General features: G+C 44.5%; 2 protein-coding genes across 3 annotated transcripts in view; one reads left to right on the plus strand and one right to left on the minus strand.

Annotated features, from left to right (window-relative positions):
• CFAP97 (cilia and flagella associated protein 97) overlaps positions 1-2,584 on the plus strand; it is a 33,666-nt gene extending 31,082 nt beyond the window's left edge. For both annotated transcript variants that reach the window (XM_082608356.1, XM_082608357.1), the window contains exon 5: positions 1,081-2,584. In XM_082608356.1, coding sequence (XP_082464482.1) covers positions 1,081-1,208 — 128 coding nt within the window. In that variant the 3' untranslated portion in view covers positions 1,209-2,584. The remainder of the gene's footprint in view (positions 1-1,080) is intronic.
• A 9,807-nt stretch (positions 2,585-12,391) lies between these two features.
• SLC25A4 (solute carrier family 25 member 4) lies at positions 12,392-16,591 on the minus strand. Its single transcript, XM_082608779.1, has 5 exons — positions 16,458-16,591; positions 15,911-16,105; positions 14,135-14,621; positions 13,469-13,609; positions 12,392-12,581 (listed from the first exon to the last, which is right to left on the minus strand). Exons 2-5 carry the CDS (start codon positions 16,019-16,021, stop codon positions 12,424-12,426), a joined length of 897 nt encoding a protein of 298 aa, XP_082464905.1. The 5' UTR covers positions 16,022-16,105; positions 16,458-16,591; the 3' UTR covers positions 12,392-12,423.
• Positions 16,592-19,197: the final 2,606 nt, after the last annotated feature.

Here is a 19,197-nt window from a genome sequence, read left to right on the forward strand (position 1 = left end):
TATTTAAGGAAGAAATGAACAGATATGCTATTCAAAAGTTGCTGAAACATTCTCTTTAGCCAGTTAAGAATTTTTAGTAGTATATTCCAGCCCTAATATGTGCTTTTTCTTCCTCATTGGCAACTAAAAGAAGAATCAGCAATCTGTAGTCATTAGATTAATCCCTCTTAATGCTTAATATATGATCCGTTACATGCCTGGCTGGTAGTGTGTCCCGGAGAACGCAGGTGGGGGTGACCACTGAGTGCTAGAGTGTGTGACGCATGGAAAGGCCAGACCTTTTTCCTTACAGAAGTCTGTGCTGTTAATTCGTGTATATGTTCAAAACTATAAAGTCTGGGGCTTCCCTGGTGGCGCAGTGGTTGAGAGTCCGCCTGCCGATGCAGGGGGCACGGGTTCGTGCCCTGGTCCGAGAAGATCCCACATGCCGTGGAGCGGCTGGGCCCGTGAGCCATGGCCGCTGAGCCTGCGCGTTCGGAGCCTGTGCTCCGCAACAGGAGAGGCCACAACAGTTGAGAGGCCCGCATACCGCAAAAAAAAAAAACGAAAAAAAACTGTAAAGTCTGTAGAAGCTAATCCTAAGAGAAAGTTGGAACCGCTTGTAATCTTAAACACTCAAATGACTAGTAATTCCATTCACTCATCCTTCAAGCATCATTTCCTTGGCAGAGTTCATGACTAAGAAAGGGTCTTATTCCAGTTACTCACACTTAGCATTATACCTTGAAAGCAGTAAATTATTTGTTGAATAAATGTGTAAATGGTTATACATAGAGATTTTTTTTCCCACTTGAATCCTTTGAGAAGCTTTTAAAAACATTTATTCCCACCCCAAATCTATTGAATCAAAATGCCCTAATACAGAGTTTGGGCATGTTTGTTATTATATTTTTAAGTTCCACGGGGAATTCAGAAATACATTCCTGGTTGAGAATCAAATTAGACTATTAAAAACACCTGTGAGACAGGGAAGAAAATTTTGTTCTGGGCTTCAGGATAGGAGAGGAAGTTTATTAGATGATGATTTATATATTTAGTTTAAATAATTCAAATCATTTCTTATTCTTTATATATTTTCAGGAGGGGCTTCCAGGACATCCAGTGCTACCAGTGATCTCAGTTGTAAGAGTGAGCAATCAGCTTTTGACACATCCAGTGGCCTGTTGCTAAGACCTAAGCCCCCTAATGTCCGTACAGCTTGGTTATAAAAACTCTTTTTACTTTAAACATTGATCATCAAATTCTCATTGAAGTGCTTTTGTACATTACTATCATTCTCTGTATAAACATCTAAATACTGCTTTAAGCAATTTAAGGTGTACAACAGTGACTTGTAATTTATTGTAATTTGATGCAAAATTGTTTTGAAAAAGACAATTTAATATAAAATCAGTGTTTCCTGTGAGGAGGAGTTTATATGAGACTTGTATGTATTGTACAGAGAAATGGTGGTTTGCCGGTGTATTTTCTCAACATAGAAATTGGTTCAGCTGTCAGACTGACAGAACAGTTGTGATAGCGTCGTTGAACATTGGACCCAAGATGTCAGCTATATAGTTCGTGTTTGTTGTTTTTTTCATTTCTTGTAAGCTTTATACCATGAGCATAGCTCCTGACTGACTTTGTTTTCTCTTTGCTTCAGAACTTGGGCAGTGTGACTTATAACTTAATTGTAAGATAGTTATTATGAAACAAATCTTGAAATTTGTTTTAATTGGTGGAGCTGATTTAGATTTGATGAGCAGATTGAGTGAAGCTTGAACTGGGGCAATCCTTGTGATTCACCAGAGGTGCCTACTACTTCTGTAGAAGAGAACTGAGTTAGATCTCAAACACGTTACCAGCCGTTCTGAACTATGTCAAACGGTGAGCATTAGAAAGCTCAACTTAGAAGCTCCTCTTTCATGTTTTTATATATTCAGGGAAAGTAGTTAATGATTCTGAGAAATTAGGTTTCTTCAGAGCTACTGCATTGTGAATAGTTCGTCCAAGGACCAGATCATCATAAGCAAAAGCAAGTATCTGTTGAGTCAGCAAAGTAGCACCACCAGTTTGAAGAGCCAAGAAGCAGATCCTGAGTTGTGTCAGGACAGGGTTCTAAGTGATGCTGTTAATGAGTTGTGTGATACTTAGAGTTTATTGTTTTAAGTGAGGAGAAAAGAAAGAGATGCATTGTCTCGCAGCTTTAGAAATTCCAGCTAGTGTTCTTAAGGGCTGAAAAAGAAAACTAAACATATGAATGATAAAGGGGAAAAGAATCACGTTTGTTGAGGCTACTTTAAATGTCAGCTAACTTTCTTGCTTTGTTATGGTTTGGGCATTTGTGTTGAATCCTGGAAGTATCATTTTTATCAGTCCCACTTTTAAAGTCCTAATAATCTTAAATGGAATTAGTAATGGCGAGTACGGTGTAATATAGTTGACTTTTAAAATTAGGATATTTTTATGTCAATTATACAACAAAGTATATCTAGGTCATGTTGCTTCTGCTGTCCTAATTATCACTGTTTTCATTACTGGCCTTTTCTGTATACCTTAAAATGTATCGGAAAGTTTCTATATTAAATGCCAAATCTTTCCTTTTCTTAGTGTGAATATTTGATCTGTAACCACAGTAAGATTTGTTTTTTGTTTTTCTGGGTTAACTCAAGCTCTGTAGTGTGCACGCCGGACTTACTTTTCTTCATACCTTTGGCAGTAAGCCAAACTGCATTTTACTGAACATCAATTCAGAATTTCTTGGTCTTAGTTTGTATTGATAGATTTTGTTTAGGATAGGGCCCGTGAAACGTGGGAAGAAGGGATTAAAGAAGGGGTTAAAAAATTTGTGTGAACACAACCTGACTGTGAGGTTTTTCTGCTGCTTTCTTTGAGCTTATAATGTTCGTTCGCTGTTCTCTGATATTCTGTTCTGGTGAACAGATTTTTCCATCACTTAGTGCTCCGCTTTATATATAAATTTTGGCTATACTAAACCAAGGTTTCTGTTTTGTTTTTTAACTTATTGCACTTTTAATGTTTGTATAACAACCTGTCTTTAAGGAGCGATATGATAATGTTGAATTTAAAATTCAGCATTTGAATATCTGCTCAATAGTGAGTTAGCCAATTTTTTTTTTTTTTTTTTTTTTTTTTTTTTTTTGCGGTAGGCGGGCCTCTCACCGCTGTGGCCTCTCCCGCTGCGGAGCACAGGCTCCGGACGCGCAGGCCCAGTGGCCATGGCTCACGGGCCCAGCCGCTCCGCGGCATGCGGGATCCTCCCGGACAGGGGCACGAACCCGTATCCCCTGCATCGGCAGGCGGACCCCCAACCACTGCGCCACCAGGGAAGCCCGAGTTAGCCAATTTTTTAAAATTGATTTTTAAGTTGTTAGAGAAAAAAAAAGTATGAAACCTTTTATGTAACAGCATTAGTCTCTGAATACATTTTGTATGGTTTTTGCTACCATATGTCACGATACAATTACAATTTTATAGATAAAGCTGTACTATTATTTTTGATCATTAAAAATTTTTTTCTTTGTATTTTGATTTTAGATACTAATATAATGCCTTTAGTTTTTACTACGTTAACAGGGGAGGTTCATCTAAGTATTTCTGATAACAGGGGTTCAACTTGAAGTAAAAGTCAGGAAGAGCAACAATATTCATCTTCTCAAAGTGGAATTTACAATTCTGTTGTCATGATTCGTTGATATGATAAGTATTAATAGAGGGACAGGAGTTGAAAAATGTGATATTCTCTGATATAAGTCAAGGTACTTCTACGATGTCATGGTTTAAGGGGTATTTTTTTGAAGGAATCATAAGTATACTATTTTCATTTTCAAGAACATAAAAAAAGTGAAGGATCATCAAGCACTACTTTACACTTGGTTCACTTGTACCTAAGAGATGTATTTGGAAGATTTACACGTGCAACTAGGAATTATACTAATCCAAGGTCTACAATTACTGGGCAAGGTTCTTATTGAGAGTTATTTTCATATCTGTCAAATGTTAAACTGATGTTACATCCTTTTTAATAAGATTCTATGAAAGATTTTTTTTTTTTTTTTTTTTTTTTTTTTTGCGGTACGCGGGCCTCTCACTGTTGTGGCCTCTCCCGTTGCGGAGCACAGGCTCCGGACGCGCAGGCTCAGCGGCCATGGCTCACGGGCCCAGCCGCTCCGTGGCATGTGGGATCTTCCCGGACCGGGGCACGAACCCGTGTCTCCTGCATCGGCAGGCAAACTCTCAACCACCGCGCCACCAGGGAAGCCTAGGATATCTTTTGTAAGGTACCTTTTCAAGCTTTTGGCCTGTTTTTCTGTTGGTTGGATGTCTTTTTCTTGTTACAGGAGCAGTTATGTGTTCTGGATATGATCAATCCCAGTGGAGTCATGTTAGAAAAATTTTCTCTCAGTCTGGCTTGCCTTTTCACTATAAATGGTGTCTCTGAACAGAAATTCTTAATTTTAGTTTAGTCCAGTTTGTCAGTCTTTTCTTGCATGATTAGTACTTTTAAAAATGTTGGCCTTTATACATTTTCATTTACCCGAGGACATGAAAAAATGCTGCTCAGTTATCTTCTAAAAGTTTTGCCTTTCACACTTAAATATGTAGTTCACCTGGCACTGTTATCTCTTTTTTCATTAATTCTATTACTTTAGTTATTTACTTCCAGCTTTATTCTTTGGGTTTAATTTGCTGTTATTTTTTAAACTTCTGGGAATGGATGTATAGTTCACTGATTTTCAGCCCTTCTTTTCCAATAGATGTATCAAAGGCTATAAATTTCTTCTTAGCATAGCTTTAGCTGTTTCCCACAAGTTTTGATAACATGGTATTTTTATTTTCAAGTTCAAAATATTTTCGAGTTGCCCTTCTGATTTCCACTTTTTACACCGTGGCCCTTTAGAATATATTTTTATAGGATGTTTTAAAGTTATATTTGTGGTTTTGGTTTAGTTTATATGAAACATTGTAGGAAAAACTAGAAGCTCTAGATCAGGGTTCAGCGACTTACAGCACATTAGCCGAATTCAGCAGCCCAGAGCCCATTTTTGTGGCTTTTACCTTTTTAAATGTTTTTTTAAAAGCATATCTTGTGACGTGTGAATATTATATGGAATTCACATTTCAGTGTCTGTACATGAAGGTCTATGGACCCGCCACGCTGGGTTCATTTGTCTTAACCAGGGCTGCTTTTGCAATAGGGCAGAACTGTGCTGTGTCAAAGACCATCTGACCGCCACAGCCTGAAATATTTACTACCTTGTCCTTCAGAGAAAACGTTTGTTGGCTCTTGCTCTGGATGATATTTTCTTGCAGACGAGATTTACTTTTGCTTCTGGCAGGCAGCAGGGGTGCTCACAATCTCAAATCGCCCTAATCCAGCTGAAGGGACGAGATGGTCTGAAGGCGGGCATCAGTGACTGCAGAGCCAGCCAGTCTCCAGCCGGTCTCCGGTTCCCTCTTCCTGCTTCAGGAGGGCTCCCAGGGCTTCCCTCCCTGGGCGGGCCCCGCTTCCCTCCCTGAGAGGCTCTCAGAATCGCTTTCTAGTTCTCAGCCTTCCGGCCACATTTCCACGACTTTCAGACACCTCCCACCTCCTGGGGAAATGGACCCCGAACACCAGACTCTTTTCTCAGGATGTCTTCCCCCAAATCTTGGCCCCAATTTCCCATGCCCCGTTAGCTCCCCGGTGCCTTCAAGCAAATTTTTAATCGTTTGAACCCTCTTTCTAGTCGTTTGCAGAGAGACCACTGGTTGGCATTACCTGGTCTGCCAGTATGGAAATCCTTTATGAATCATAAATACACTCTGCTTTGAGAGGATTCTTCGATATTACAGTGAAACTGCCAAATGACTCGTGTTCATCTTGAGCCTGGAGGGGTCTGAGCAGCTGTCAGATGAAGCAGCCCCGTTTTCTTATCCCCCCTCTAGCCCCCCCCGAGTTGAGGGTGGTGGTGGCCACGATCCCTGTTCGTCTGGTTCCCACCAGTGACTGAGTCCCGGGAATAACCCCAGCCTCTTCCCCCGTGCTCACAGGTCTTCACGTCATCCTGCGGTTATCGCTTTGATTCCAGGTCATCGTTTATCACCTCCACTGCTGTCTCCTCGCCCCCAATCCCTTCTCCACGCTGCTGCCAAAGTGCTGAAGTGGAAACTTGGTCACGTCACTTCCTTGCTGTAAAAGTTCAACGGCTCTCGAGAGACTGTTGTAGAAAAATGGAAGTTCTTCAGAAGAGCCCACTAAGCGCTTCATTATTTAGCCTCACTTCTCATCACGCCCACACACCTCTCTCAGCCTTCCTTAAGGCTCAGCCTCCCCCGAGACTGTAAATTCCCTAAGGGCAGACGTCATGTTTTACTGGAACTGTATGTTCTCTGGGTCTAGCACAGTGTAGGTATTCACACGCTGGTATGAAAGGACTGGTGGATAAGCTCAAACAGTTGTGTCCATGCTTACCATTCCCTTTATTCTTACCGTTCTCTGTCCTCTTAGTCACCGGGCTTCAAATGAGCCCACCTTCCAAATTTGGGGGCAAAAATTCCCTTTGTCTAACCGACCCTCTGGCTACTACCCTGTTTTTATTTCTTTGTACTAAGTTGAGAATGCTGTGTGAGAATTTTTTCTTTGTACACACGGGTCCTTCCACCTTGGCTGCCACCTGTCTCCCCTGGTCCACTGGATTCCAGAAGCCCAAGGGTGTGTACTCTGAATCCTCTGACATCTCGCTGCAGGCCTGCCACATTCACTCAATAACCCATCACTTGGTTTTTCTCTCTTACCAGCCCTCTGCTCTGGGACTTGTAGTCTCTAAGTTACTGCAGTTATTTATTTACATTCTTTCCTCTGTTAAGACTCCTCCTCAGTGACAGGGACTGGGTCAGTCTGGCATTCACTCTGGCTCCAGGGCCTGACTTGCTGCTTTGGCATGTGCTCAGCTGTGTGGGGGGTGAATGTGTGTCGTCCCTCTTCTGCCCCACTCCCCACTCCCTCCATAACCTCTTAAAAATGCTGCCTTAGGGCTTCCCTGGTGGCGCAGTGGTTGAGAGTCCACCTGTCGATGCAGGGGACACGGGTTCGTGCCCCGGTCCGGGAAGATCCCACATGCTGCGGAGAGGCTGGGCCCGTGAGCCATGGCCGCTGGGCCTGCGCGTCCGGAGCCTGTGCTCCGCAATGGGAGAGGCCACAGCAGTGAGAGGCCCGCGTACCGAGAAAAAAAAAAAAAAATTGCTGCCTTACCTCATCAGCACCATTACTGAACCTGTTCAGGTCACTGATGGCTCCCTCCTTGCCAAATCCCAAGACCTTTCTCTCTACCTCCTTCTTTCCTACCCTCTCTGGGGCATCTGCTATTATTGACCCTCTTTGAAATAATCCTCTGCTTTACTTTGATGCCACATGGGTTTCCTCAATTCTTTCCCTGGGTTTTGCCTGATGACTGGGACTAGCACCTGTCTCTCCAACCCCTAATGGTGGTGACTCTTCTTTAAGGCCATCTCGGTCATCTTCTCTGTTGTTGTTTTTTGTTTTTAATTTGATCGATTGATTGATTTTTGGCTGTCTTGGGTCTTTGTTGCTGCGTGCAGGCTTTCTCTAGTTGCGGCGAGCGGGGGCCACTCTTCGTTGTGGTGCGTGGTCTTCTTATTGCTGTGGTTTCTCTTGTTGCGGAGCATGAGCTCTAGGTGCACAGACTTCAGTAGTTGCAGCACGCGGGCTCAGTAGTCGTGGCTCACGGGCTCTAGAGCGCAGGCTCAGTATTTGTGGCACACAGGCTTAGTTGCTCTGAGGCATGTGGGATTTTCCCGGACCAGGGATCGAACCTGTGTCCCCTGCATTGGCAGGCGGATTCTTAACCACTGCGCCACCAGGGAAGTCCCTTCTCTGTTGTTTTTATACTTACTCATTTTATTGATTCTTAAGGACTGTTTACCAAAAATGCTACATTTAAGATAGTTTCCAAATTTCTATCTAGTCTTCTTTCCTTTACTTTTACATAGTCCTTTACTTTTAGGATCCCTTTTAGATGTTTTCAGTTACTTCAGAATCCTTATATCCAAGACTGAAGTCACTGACTTTCCCAAGTGCTGCCTCCGCAGTTCTGTTGCCCTCAGGGTAGTGTCATTTTTTCTCAAACATTAAAGCTCAGCATTCTTGCTGATTAACATTTTTCTTCAGTGTCTGAATTATGTCCTGTCATTCTTCAAGATATAACACATTCCTCATTTTCACTGCCATCACTCTAATCCACACCTTTATCACATCGTATTTGGATTACTAAAATAGGCTTTTAGCTAGAGAAAGCTTAGGAAGCACTGACTTTAGATTATATATCATGTGGTTTGGTACTTAAGTCACATGGTCTCAGGTATTGACTTTAGTCTGTGTTTTACATCCCAAATAAAGCAAAAGAAAATCCTTGAGAGCAGAGACCCCATCATGCTTTTGGATCTGCCACAGCATCCAGGCACATGTGAGACCATAGGGTGTCACTTAGTAATATTTAGCTCATCGATATTTGCAAGAAACTGCAAGAAATAGGGAAACTGAACTACAATAAAATGTTTAAAGATGCTCTAGTAAAGGGCTACAAGAATTAAAAATGAATAGAATACAGAAAAATTATATTCTACAAAATGTCTTATGAGACATAGGTAACCTTAATACATACACTGTACATTAACAATTATAAAACAGTAGATTCTCATTATTTGTGGTAGTCATGTCCTATAGTGTTAGCAGGAACACTGAATTAGCAAATACTGGTTCACTGCTCCTAAGGGAAATACAGGTTAGGTTCCTTTGAGCTTCTGGTCACATTTTTGCCAACCAACCAATACATAACCTTGTTTTATGTGTGTTTGTGTTTAAAGCCACATACTTAATATATATGGTTGATCCATTAACATTAAACTCATGGCCAACAGCACTCAGGCCTGAAGGAAGCTCATCTAACACATATCTCCTCCATAAGGCACAGCACAGCCTTCCAGCACTTAGAAACCCCAGACATCACTTCATCACTACGCTTTGGGGCCATTTTAAACAATGAAATCACCAACAGAAAGCACAAAAAGGTGAAAAACATGGCACTGAATAGGTCACGAAAGGCCCCGTTTTCAGAGTGGGAGCAGAACGGAAACACGAAGGCAGGTCATGGACTAGTTTGACCTCAGCTGGGAAGACACGTGTCAGGCAAGTTTTTCATTGCTCTGTTCATGTCCAAGAATGAACACACAGGGGTTAGAAATAAATTTTAGAGAGGAGTCTAATTTGCAAATATGGAATCTGCAAATGAGGAACAAGTGTACTTTTTCATGCACTGATAAAAACTAATATTCAAGAGAAGCAGAAAAATGAAAGGAATTTATGGCATGATAGATTTTGTAAAATTGTATTTAAGGACTTGAAATTTGAATTTAAGGCAGCCATAAATTTTCATCCATAACATTATATTGGGGTCAATATGTGACCCCAACGTAGTTGTCCACTTACTACCCTCTGCTTGTTCAAGATCCCACCCAACTGGGGGCTTCCCTGGTGGTGCAGTGGTTGAGAGTCCGCCTGCCGATGCAGGGGACACGGGTTCGTGCCCCAGTCCGGGAAGATCCCACATGCTGCGGAGCGGCTGGGCCCATGAGCCATGGCCGCTGAGCCTGCGCGTTCGGAGTCTGTGCTCAGCAGTGGTAGAGGCCACAACGGTGAGAGGCCCGCGTACCACACACAAAAAAAAAAAAAAAAAAAAAAAAGGTCCCACCCAACTGGAGGACTCGACTTTCCCCAAATACTCCCCAGGTTCTCTATGTTTTTTTCAGATGCACCTTTTCCTCATTCATTCTTGCATTCAACAAATACATATTAAACACCACCCATGTCCCAGGCACAAGGCATTGAAAAAGATGATCACTGTCCTGAGAGTTTGCGTTGCATGCTGTAGGTGTTTTTAAATTTTGCCTCAGCACAGTTTATGGTCCATATTCTACACAAAGTAAAACAGAATGGAAGCCATTATTCCATTAATTGAGGTTTAAACACAAACCGTGGAGGCGAGCTTTCTTTCAAAGTTACCCTTATGAGCTGCCTTCTTCTCTGTCAGCCTCCATACTTTTTCCCATACACTCAAAATACAAAATAAGGTGGCTAAAAAGACAGAAGATACCCATAGGTGAGGCTTTTAGGGAGAATATCCATAAAAAATGAAAAGGGCCTATTGGGGGTGCTGGTAAGAGAAGGGGTGCATTTAGGGAGAGAGCTTTGCAGGAAAGAGGGCTAGTGAGGAATCCCTGGGGGCGGGACACTCCATTCCCAGTTGTTACTTTAAACACTTCTCAGCCCTCCAGACCTTCAAGCCTGACAGCTCTGCACAGTGAGAAGACTACAGAGCTAGGGCGGTAAGCGGAGGTACTGCCTGTCAGAGGCTGAGGGGGCTGGGGGTTCTGGGTGCGCTCAGGAGCCAGGCTGAGGACAGATTCCACAGGCTCCTTACCCAAATCTCCGCTCCGGATGCCTCAGGGGTAACACGGGGATGGGGGAGGCCAACATCTGGGTCACGTGCAGAAGGGAGACAGTGACACTGATAAATGTTCAGTCCACTTCCCGCTCCTGCCAGGGAGAGCCCGCTGTTCACTCACTGCTCACACTGCCCACCTGCTTCTCATACCCCACATCCCGCATCCCCGGCTAACTCTTAGGCTTGAAATTACTCAAAGGGCTGGCCTTACTTTGAGATATACTTCACAAAAATATCTGTCCTCCTAGCCTGCCCTGCTTTTCTTTTCTCTCCATCAGCAACAGAACTTGCGCCGTTTCTGTCATCCTTAGCACTGGAAAGCCAATGAGGACAAGGTATCCAGAAGGCGCCTAACAACCAGCGTTTGTGGCCTGGCCTCGAGATGGCCTTAAGAGACTTTCTTTTTAGCTCTCTGGCCTTTTCCAGCGGCAGAGACCAACTGCTAGATTAGGAAGGATGTAACCTTGGAGGTGGCCAAACGCAGACCTTAGTTACTAGAGTGAAACGAGGCAGCCGATTTTTTCCCGGGGAGGCGGGAGTAAGGAGAAGAGATTGGGAAGAAGGGTAAAGAACAGAGGGTCCCGGGACTTCCCTGGTGGTCCAGTGATCAGGACGCTGCGCTTTCACTGCCATGGCCTGGGTTCCATCCCTTGTCGGGGAACTAAGGCCCTGCAGCCAAAAACAAAAACAAAAACACAGAGGGTACCGAGACGCCCCTCAAACACCCGTCAGGAGAACCATAAAAGACATGTGCCTGCCCTCCAGGCTTCGCCAGCAGGTTGTTTCCTCCAGGTCACTCCCAGCAAGCAAGGACCACATGAACTGTGTGTTCTTCTGGACCAATAATGCTTACTTTCCTCTCGCAAACAGGTTTATGAGAGTCAAACCCAAAACTGACTTTTCCTCTAGGTCTTGATAAATTGTTGCAGAAAAGAAGTGCTGGCAGATACTGTCTATACCCACGTATTTAAATCTAGTTATTTTCTTTCAAGGCCCACCTGCTACCCCCGCCCCCAGTTCATCTCCCGGCTTCTAGTCCTACTCAGCCAGGATTCACTGCATTAAACGTTACATAATCTAACAATGCCATGTCACTCCTCTCTCCTAACCCCACTTAAGCTTTTTTCAGAATAGCCTCCTGCCTTTTTGTATCTTCCACAGGACCTAATAGGCATTAAATACCAGCTTGCTAACTGATTTTCAATGAATACTGTCCACCTGTCATAAAATTCCAAGTATCACAGTTCTCTAAAGGCACTAACACAGAGCACTTCCTAATCATGCAAAGCTCTTGAAGCTGTGATTTAAAGCTTTTAGTGGAACCTCAGAATTCCTGAAGACAGTATGAAAGTGCATAAAATAAGGTAAGATTATAGAAGCTACGATCCGTGTTACCACTAAGAGTCTACAGCAGCATCGTAGGAGGTAAGGTGAAGAGAGACGGCATAACCTATTTCAGTTTGAAAACCAGAACTTTAAGCCCTGTAGGTGCTCACATGATACACAGTATAATATCTGACATTTAGAAGCTTGGCCACGGAGTTATAAATGAGTCATGCTAGAAAATAAGATTGATGGTCTTACGATTTTAATCCATTTGGCAGTTGATAAGAATTCAGTAAAATAGCATGCATTAAGTGGTCTTCACTGACATTTCACATTCAGTTATTCATTATTGTATCTTCAGTTAATTATATAAGTACGATAAGTTATTTTCTATTTGCTGTGGGAATTTAAATGTAAAATAAATACAAAATACATTTGTGGTTTAATGAATACTCAATGAAGCCTTTTTTTTTTTTTTCCTGAGGTATTCCTTTCAATCTGGTTTCATCCCAGATCTTTCTTATTACTTCCCCTAGGAAGAGACTATTAAACCACACAATGGATCTGGAACCAATGAACTTGAGTTTTAATTACATCAGACATATTTTTTGATCTCATCATACAATACCAATACAAAAGCACCGCCCATGCCTCTCAACACATTGGACCAGGCGCCTTTGAAGAAAGCCTTGGGTCCTTCGTCTTTTGCAATCTTCCTCCAGCAGTCCACTGTCCCAGAGTACATAATATCCACTGTGGAAACAAATGTTGGTAAGGGCTCCATAAGTCTGGGGGAAAGAGACTTTTCCTCCAAAAGACATCTGCCCACATAGTCACTTTGAGCCTTCCGCCCAGCTCTATGCACATTCAACAGGACGTCCCCTCCCCTTGCATAACTGCTGAGGTGGGGGTCTCTGGTGATTCCTACTTCAGCTCAACTCAAGATCAACTGAAGAACTGGGGACGATGAACGAGCTAATTCACAGAAGTCAAACAGAGAAACAGGAAGGGAGCTGGCTGGAGCGGAAGTATTAAGCTGGGTGGTCCCCTTTGTTATGGATGAGAAAACTGAGGCCTAATCTCAGATTATACTGCCTAAGGTTAAAATAAGAGATGCAATTATCAGGTTGAACCATAAGAAACTGCCAACATTCGATGTCTTTTTACTGTAAACATGGCAATTTCATATGTTTCAACCTATGGAAGCCAAAACTTTAACTATCGCGACAGACTGCTTCAGGCCATCTCTCGCCCAGCTAAATCACCCTCCCCAGTAAAACTTGTAATAACTAGATAAGAGAAGAAGTATTTTTAAATAAACTAGCTGACTACTTCAATTCTTCCCCCTTGCTTCTGCACCCAGGCTCTAGGAAAAGGGCCTAAGGCCTCTATGATGCTAGATACCTAGTTAAGTTCACTTCTAAATATCCCATTTTTGGTGTTCTTATCATTTCTTTGATAAAAATAAAAAATCTTTTTTTAAAGGAATAGTTGAGAATGTTGGGGAGGATTCATTACCATCTTTCTTTCCTAAATTCTTAGCACAATTTTAACGACTTAGAATAGTGAAGGCCCTAAAGAGCACTGACTAATATTCTCCTTGAGCAGAAAAATAAGATTCTGATAGGTCTCAGGCTTACCCCCTTTCCGACCAGACTGCATCATCATCCGACGGCGGACAGTGTCAAAGGGGTAGGACACCAGCCCTGCGACCGCTGTCACAGTCTGGGCAATCATCCAGCTCACGATAATGTGCACATTCTTGGGGTCAGGCAACATACCTGTGGGCAGAGCCAAGAAACCAAATGACCATGACATGATTCCTCGGAACAGCTGAGCAAAAGGCAGGTGGGGATGGAGAACAGGCCACCACACCTCCAACTCCATGCCCTACCCTTCCAGAAGAGTCCGCCCTTCGTGGGGTGCCTCATGAGTAACCAGGCAGCCAACAAAAGCTGGTGGCACCCTCCCTGGATCCGCAAAGCCAGAGCTGTGCCCAGTGCACAGGGCACGTTGAAGCGGCTCCAAGTTAAACTTGGTAACTGATAGAGGGAGCTGGGCTCCCCCTTCACCCGTCCTCACCAATAACTCAAGGCCAGTTTATTTCAGTAGAGGACAAGGAGAATCCCCCAGCTATTGATCCACGCCTCAACACCTCCTCAGTGAGAAGCCTCAGTTTAGGCCAGGGCAAGAGACACACAAGATGAACAAATACAAAGTCCTTTATCAGTCAGAGATCCCTCAGGATCCTCTCTGCACACACCCTCCTCCTCCCCGCTCTGCGCCCCCTGATGCCCTTCTCTCACCCTTGGCCGTGTCGTAGACTCCAAAGTAGGCGGCTCTGTAGATAATGATGCCCTGGACAGAGACGTTGAAACCCTGGTAGAGACCCCTCAGGCCATCAGACTTGAAGATCTTGGTGAGACAGTTGCCCAGACCAGTGAACTCACGCTGGGCAATATCCTTGCCCACGTCGGCGGCCAATCTGGTCCTAGCAAAGTCCAGCGGGTAGACAAAGCAGAGAGAGGTGGCCCCAGCTGCCCCACCGGAAGCCAGGTTACCGGCAAAGTAGCGCCAGAACTGCTTATGCCGGTCCACGCCCCCCAGGAAGATCTGCTTGTACTTGTCCTTGAAGGCGAAGTTGAGAGCTTGGGTGGGGAAGTAACGGATCACGTTGGCCAGGTTACCCCTCCAGAAGGAGAGAACGCCCTGCTCCTTGGGGATTCTCACCACGCAATCAATGATCCCTTTGTATTGCTTCTCAGCACTGATCTGTTGGCTGGCATGCTGGACCTGTGGAGGGGAGGAGGAGGGTGGTTGAGGACAGGCAGGGCAGAGAAAAGGAAAGACGACAGGAGAACGAGGTGTGCACTTCCTGGATTTCCTTGTTTAAAAAGTATGGGGAAATCAAGTGAATACTGAGTAAATGTGTTAGCTACTTGGATAATACGCCCCCCAAACCCAATTTTGCCTCAATTATCAGGGCATTTGAGAGAAAGGTTTCTGCTCCAAATAAACAGAAAGGATGATTTGATTACATAAAGGGAGTCATTTATTTGTTGCATTTTTTCCTAGGTGCCAGAACTATACTAGGGGCTTACTGGGAGACAGAAATGATTAAAGATCCTTGCCCCAAAGGACACCTGCTCTGATTTGACAGACATAATCGGCAGGAGATGAGAATTCCTCAGTCTCTCTCTAGTCTCCCTGGAGACCAGGATCTCTGAGTAGTAGATGTTCTAACAGCAGGAGAAGGAATCCACTAGGCATTCAAGCCTGAAATTTTTCAAGAGGATTATCCAAGTAATTAATTATTGAGGGGTTTGTTGCCGTGGGCAATTTGTTGGGGGTTTTCTTGTTACTGATCATTTTGACTCGCAAATTGAGAACGCCCAATTCCTCACTGGAGGGGCCCTTGCCTTTTGGGCAAGTGAAAAAAAAAAGGATACATGGGATGATGAGGACAAGCCATTCAGAGACCAGGCTGGGGAGGAAAAGATTTGGGGAAAGGATGAGTAAAGCGATCTAAGTTTATTCTGAAAATTGTTTCTTAGTCTCTCAAAACCTGTTTATGTGCAAAATGGGGAAAAATAATACCTACCTTACAGTGGTCATACAAAGATGAATGAATAATAGATATGTCAGCCTATAGCACAGCGCACGGGACATCGTAATAATCTCAAATAATAAAAATTATTTTGATGTTTTTCTTGTAAAAGGTAGATGCTGGTAAGAGGATGCAAGGGACTTTGAAAATCAAGAGGTGAGGCCGACCCAAGAACCCTGAGTGCCCGCGCTGTCCCCGAGCAGGATCTGGCTAGCTGCAACCTACTCCGGGTGGGTTTCCATATATAGACACCCGCACGCGGGGCGCCACCCGACACCGGGAACCCGCTACTGACTGACGCTGGACCTTTCTCTGAGCAGAGGGCACCTTCCCCTTCTCGCAGGCCGCGCGCCGGGCCCAGGCCTAGAGCGGATTTTCGGCGGCGCCCCGCTTCCCCTCGCCCCGCAGCTCGCCCGGGCTCCGCGCGCACCGCCCCGCGCCCAGCTCGCCGCGCCCGCGCCCGCTCGGTCTTCACCTGCAGCAGCAGTTTGACCCTCTCGATGGGGGCAACCGCGGTCTTGGAGATGGCAGCGGCGACGCCGCCAGCCAGGAAGTCCTTCAGGAAGCTCAAAGCCTGGTCGCTCATGGTGACAGCTGGGCGCACACCGCCTCCGGTAGCCGCGCTCTCGCTCTCTTCTCCTGGCCAGGCACAGAGTCCCCGGCTCTGACCCTGCGCGACGCGAAGGGGCCGGTCGTTCCCCCCACCCCTCCCCGCAGCCGGCCTTATATGCCCCGCCCAGCCTCTCGCGAGAGGAGTAGGGACCCCGGGGCCGTGCGCGCCCCGCGCATTGGCTGGGCAGGTGCGCCGGACCCCCCCACCCCTGCCGGCCCCCTCCTCTGCAGAGGGCAAAGGGGGCAAGGCGCTTCCGGGAGGCAGGGGTGGGCCGGGTACTGTGCCTTTACTTGGGACGTTTAAAGGGCGAATTCATGTTATCTGTCCCGCGAGCAGAGGGAACACCGTGTCTGCGCAGCATGTGGGTCGCTGTATTTATAGCACAAGGAGGCTTAGTCCCGGGCCTTACCTGGACGCAGACACAGGACCTGCCTGCAGCCTCCAGCCCAGCTCGCTTTAGCCTCGGGCCTGCACGCGACCCGCCCCTGGCCAAGGCCTGAAATGCTACTTTTTCTTCTTCTTCCTTGTAACTGTGTCCCTCACCAGAGCTCCCTGCCTGGATGTGGGCCTCTAAAGAGTTGTGTGCGTTCACAAATAAGATCCGCCAAAATAAATACACTAACGTCACTTGATGCTATGGTTGCCTCATCTAACTTGGCAACCTGCTGAATCCCCTCTTCTCACCATTCAATCGTTCAATCCTTCATTCTGCTATCAAATGTTTCTGTGCCGGGCACTCTGCGCCACCAGGACAGGCCGAGTGCAGGGGGCCACTAGGTGAATACTTATTTTAGCAAGTTGTGTGTGTGTGTGCTGTTTTTCTATTGGGTCAGCCTGTGACCCCATGATACATAGCCCCAAGGACCTTATAGGGTACAGGATACCTTTTTTTTTTTTTTTAAATCACTTAAGGGCTTAATGTTCCACTTTGCGCTCAATGGAATCTCAGCACACATTCTGGGCGGAATGTTCTCAGGCAGCTGGCGGCTTTCGGAGGGTCAGTGCTGTTACCCTTCCCATTGGAGCAGCTGGGTGACCGGGATGTTAAGTAAGAGGAGGTCGAATCCTTGACTGTATTTGCCTCTTTTTAATAGACACCTGGGTTGGGGGAGATATATGCTATCTAGTCCTAGGAATTGATTGCAATTCATTTGTGGAGTTTTTTTAAAGCAAATATATTACTATGAGCTTTGATTTTCCTTAACATTTTTTCTAGACAGTTCATATAATCATACAGGTTTTCAAATACAGCTGTTCCTTCCCCCAGAATGATTGCTCTAAACTCTTTACACTATCCAATTCTCTTGCCGTGTTTGTTAATGTTCCTTTGTACACTGGACAAAGTTTATTCACCTTTTTCACAAGCTTGCTGTTGAGTGCAGACAGATATCATGTTAGGCATTGAGTGAGACACAGCTTTGTGTCACTCTGGGTTTGGAGGCTTCAGTAGAGCTGAGGTCACTTAGTTGGGTGCCAGGACCACAAAGGGTACACGTTTATCTGAGGTTGGAGAAGACTAGAGTCCAGAAATCCAGGTGAGCTGTATGAAAGCTAGCAAAGTGCAAATTTACCAAGGTCAGAGCAGGCAGAAGGTCAAGGATTCAGCATAAACAGAAAAATCCACAACCACTTAAAACTCAAAAAGTTGGGAATTCCCTGGTGGTCCAGTGGTTAGGACTCCGTGCTTTCACTGCCGGGGCCCAGGTTCAATCCCTGGTTGGGGAACTAAGATCCCACAAGTTGTGAGATGTGGCCAAACCAAAAAAAAAATTTTTGCCTATATGCCTGGATTTATTTTTACTGTCGAGCGGTTCAATTTAAACATCACAAGAAGATTTTTTAAAACAGACATTTAAGTTAAATATTAACTTATATTAATTCAGGAAGTTTTATTATCTTTGTTACACTTAATTTTACCGATCAGAATTTTTAGTATTTCCTAAGTGGGAGATATCATATCTCTCCTTGGCTTCTGTCCAATTATCCTGTCACGTCAGAGGAGCTGTAGCTGGAATCCTTGACAAGAGGTTTTCCATGGACATCTGCACACTGTCCTCTCCCTCCATGGGCTTTCTCAGAAAGGAGAGGCCTCAGATGCCCCCAGGAGCATGGGCTGTCTGTGATCACAAGATCTGGGTATCACTTACACAGGCAGGGGTGAAAATGGCGCTCAGTAGAACATGCATCTGCCTGCTAATCCCAGTACTTGGTGGCTTTCTGCCAGCCTGAGGATGGACAAGGCATCTGAGATAAGAGAGAAAACTCTGCTTTCAAATGTGGCATGGTGTCCTGGAGACTGGGGTGGGATGGGGGGAGGGCTATGTAGAAATAAGAGTAGTGTATTGAGCGGGTTTTTGGATTTTAGTGGCAGCTTTTAAAGAATTAGTCTCTTTTTTACCAAATTGGGACTAGAGAACGGGAGCTGCTAAAGAGAAAAAGGCACAAGAAATTTAAAAAAAAAACAAAAAAACACTTAAGGACTTGGTGATGGTGGGGCTAATGCACTGCCTGCGTGTAGGTGTACCTCTAAAACTGCAAGGAAGTAGAACACACTATTACTATTTGTTCATGTGGTAAACTCTGGCCTTAAACAAAGAGGAATGAATTCTGAAAATTTATTTTTTGATCATATAAGACCATACATGAATTGCTGAATTTCAATCAAAGATTGAAGTAGACTCATTCATTTTCATGCATTGATGCATCGTTTCCAAAAGACCAAACAAAACAAATGCTATATTTCTCCACAGTTCTCACTTGGGGTAGCTTAATTAATTAGAATGATACCTTAATTAACAAATTCTTTATAAGAAAGTGTCTTAAGAGTAAAGTCCTTATTAAAGTGCACACACACATCACATGCCTTCAGAAATCACGTGTATTCATGCAAAACACTCCAACTACCAGCTCCTACTTAGCTCATGCCAAGAAAATTATGCAACTGCAAAATGTGTCTCCTTTTTAACCTATTTGTTCATTGTAGAAACCACTTACCCTTTAGTGATCAACTCCCTTGGGTATCCACTCTCCTCCTTCCTTTTCCATCAAAATAGAAATGATCTGAACCATTCACTCACCATTCAGTCATTCATTCATTCATTTCCTTTTCATCTTTCAACAAGCATTATTGCATGCCTACTCTAGACACC

This window comes from Mesoplodon mirus (assembly GCF_964341445.2).
Source record: "Mesoplodon mirus genome assembly, chromosome: 20".
Classification (NCBI taxonomy): Eukaryota; Metazoa; Chordata; class Mammalia; order Artiodactyla; family Ziphiidae; genus Mesoplodon; species Mesoplodon mirus.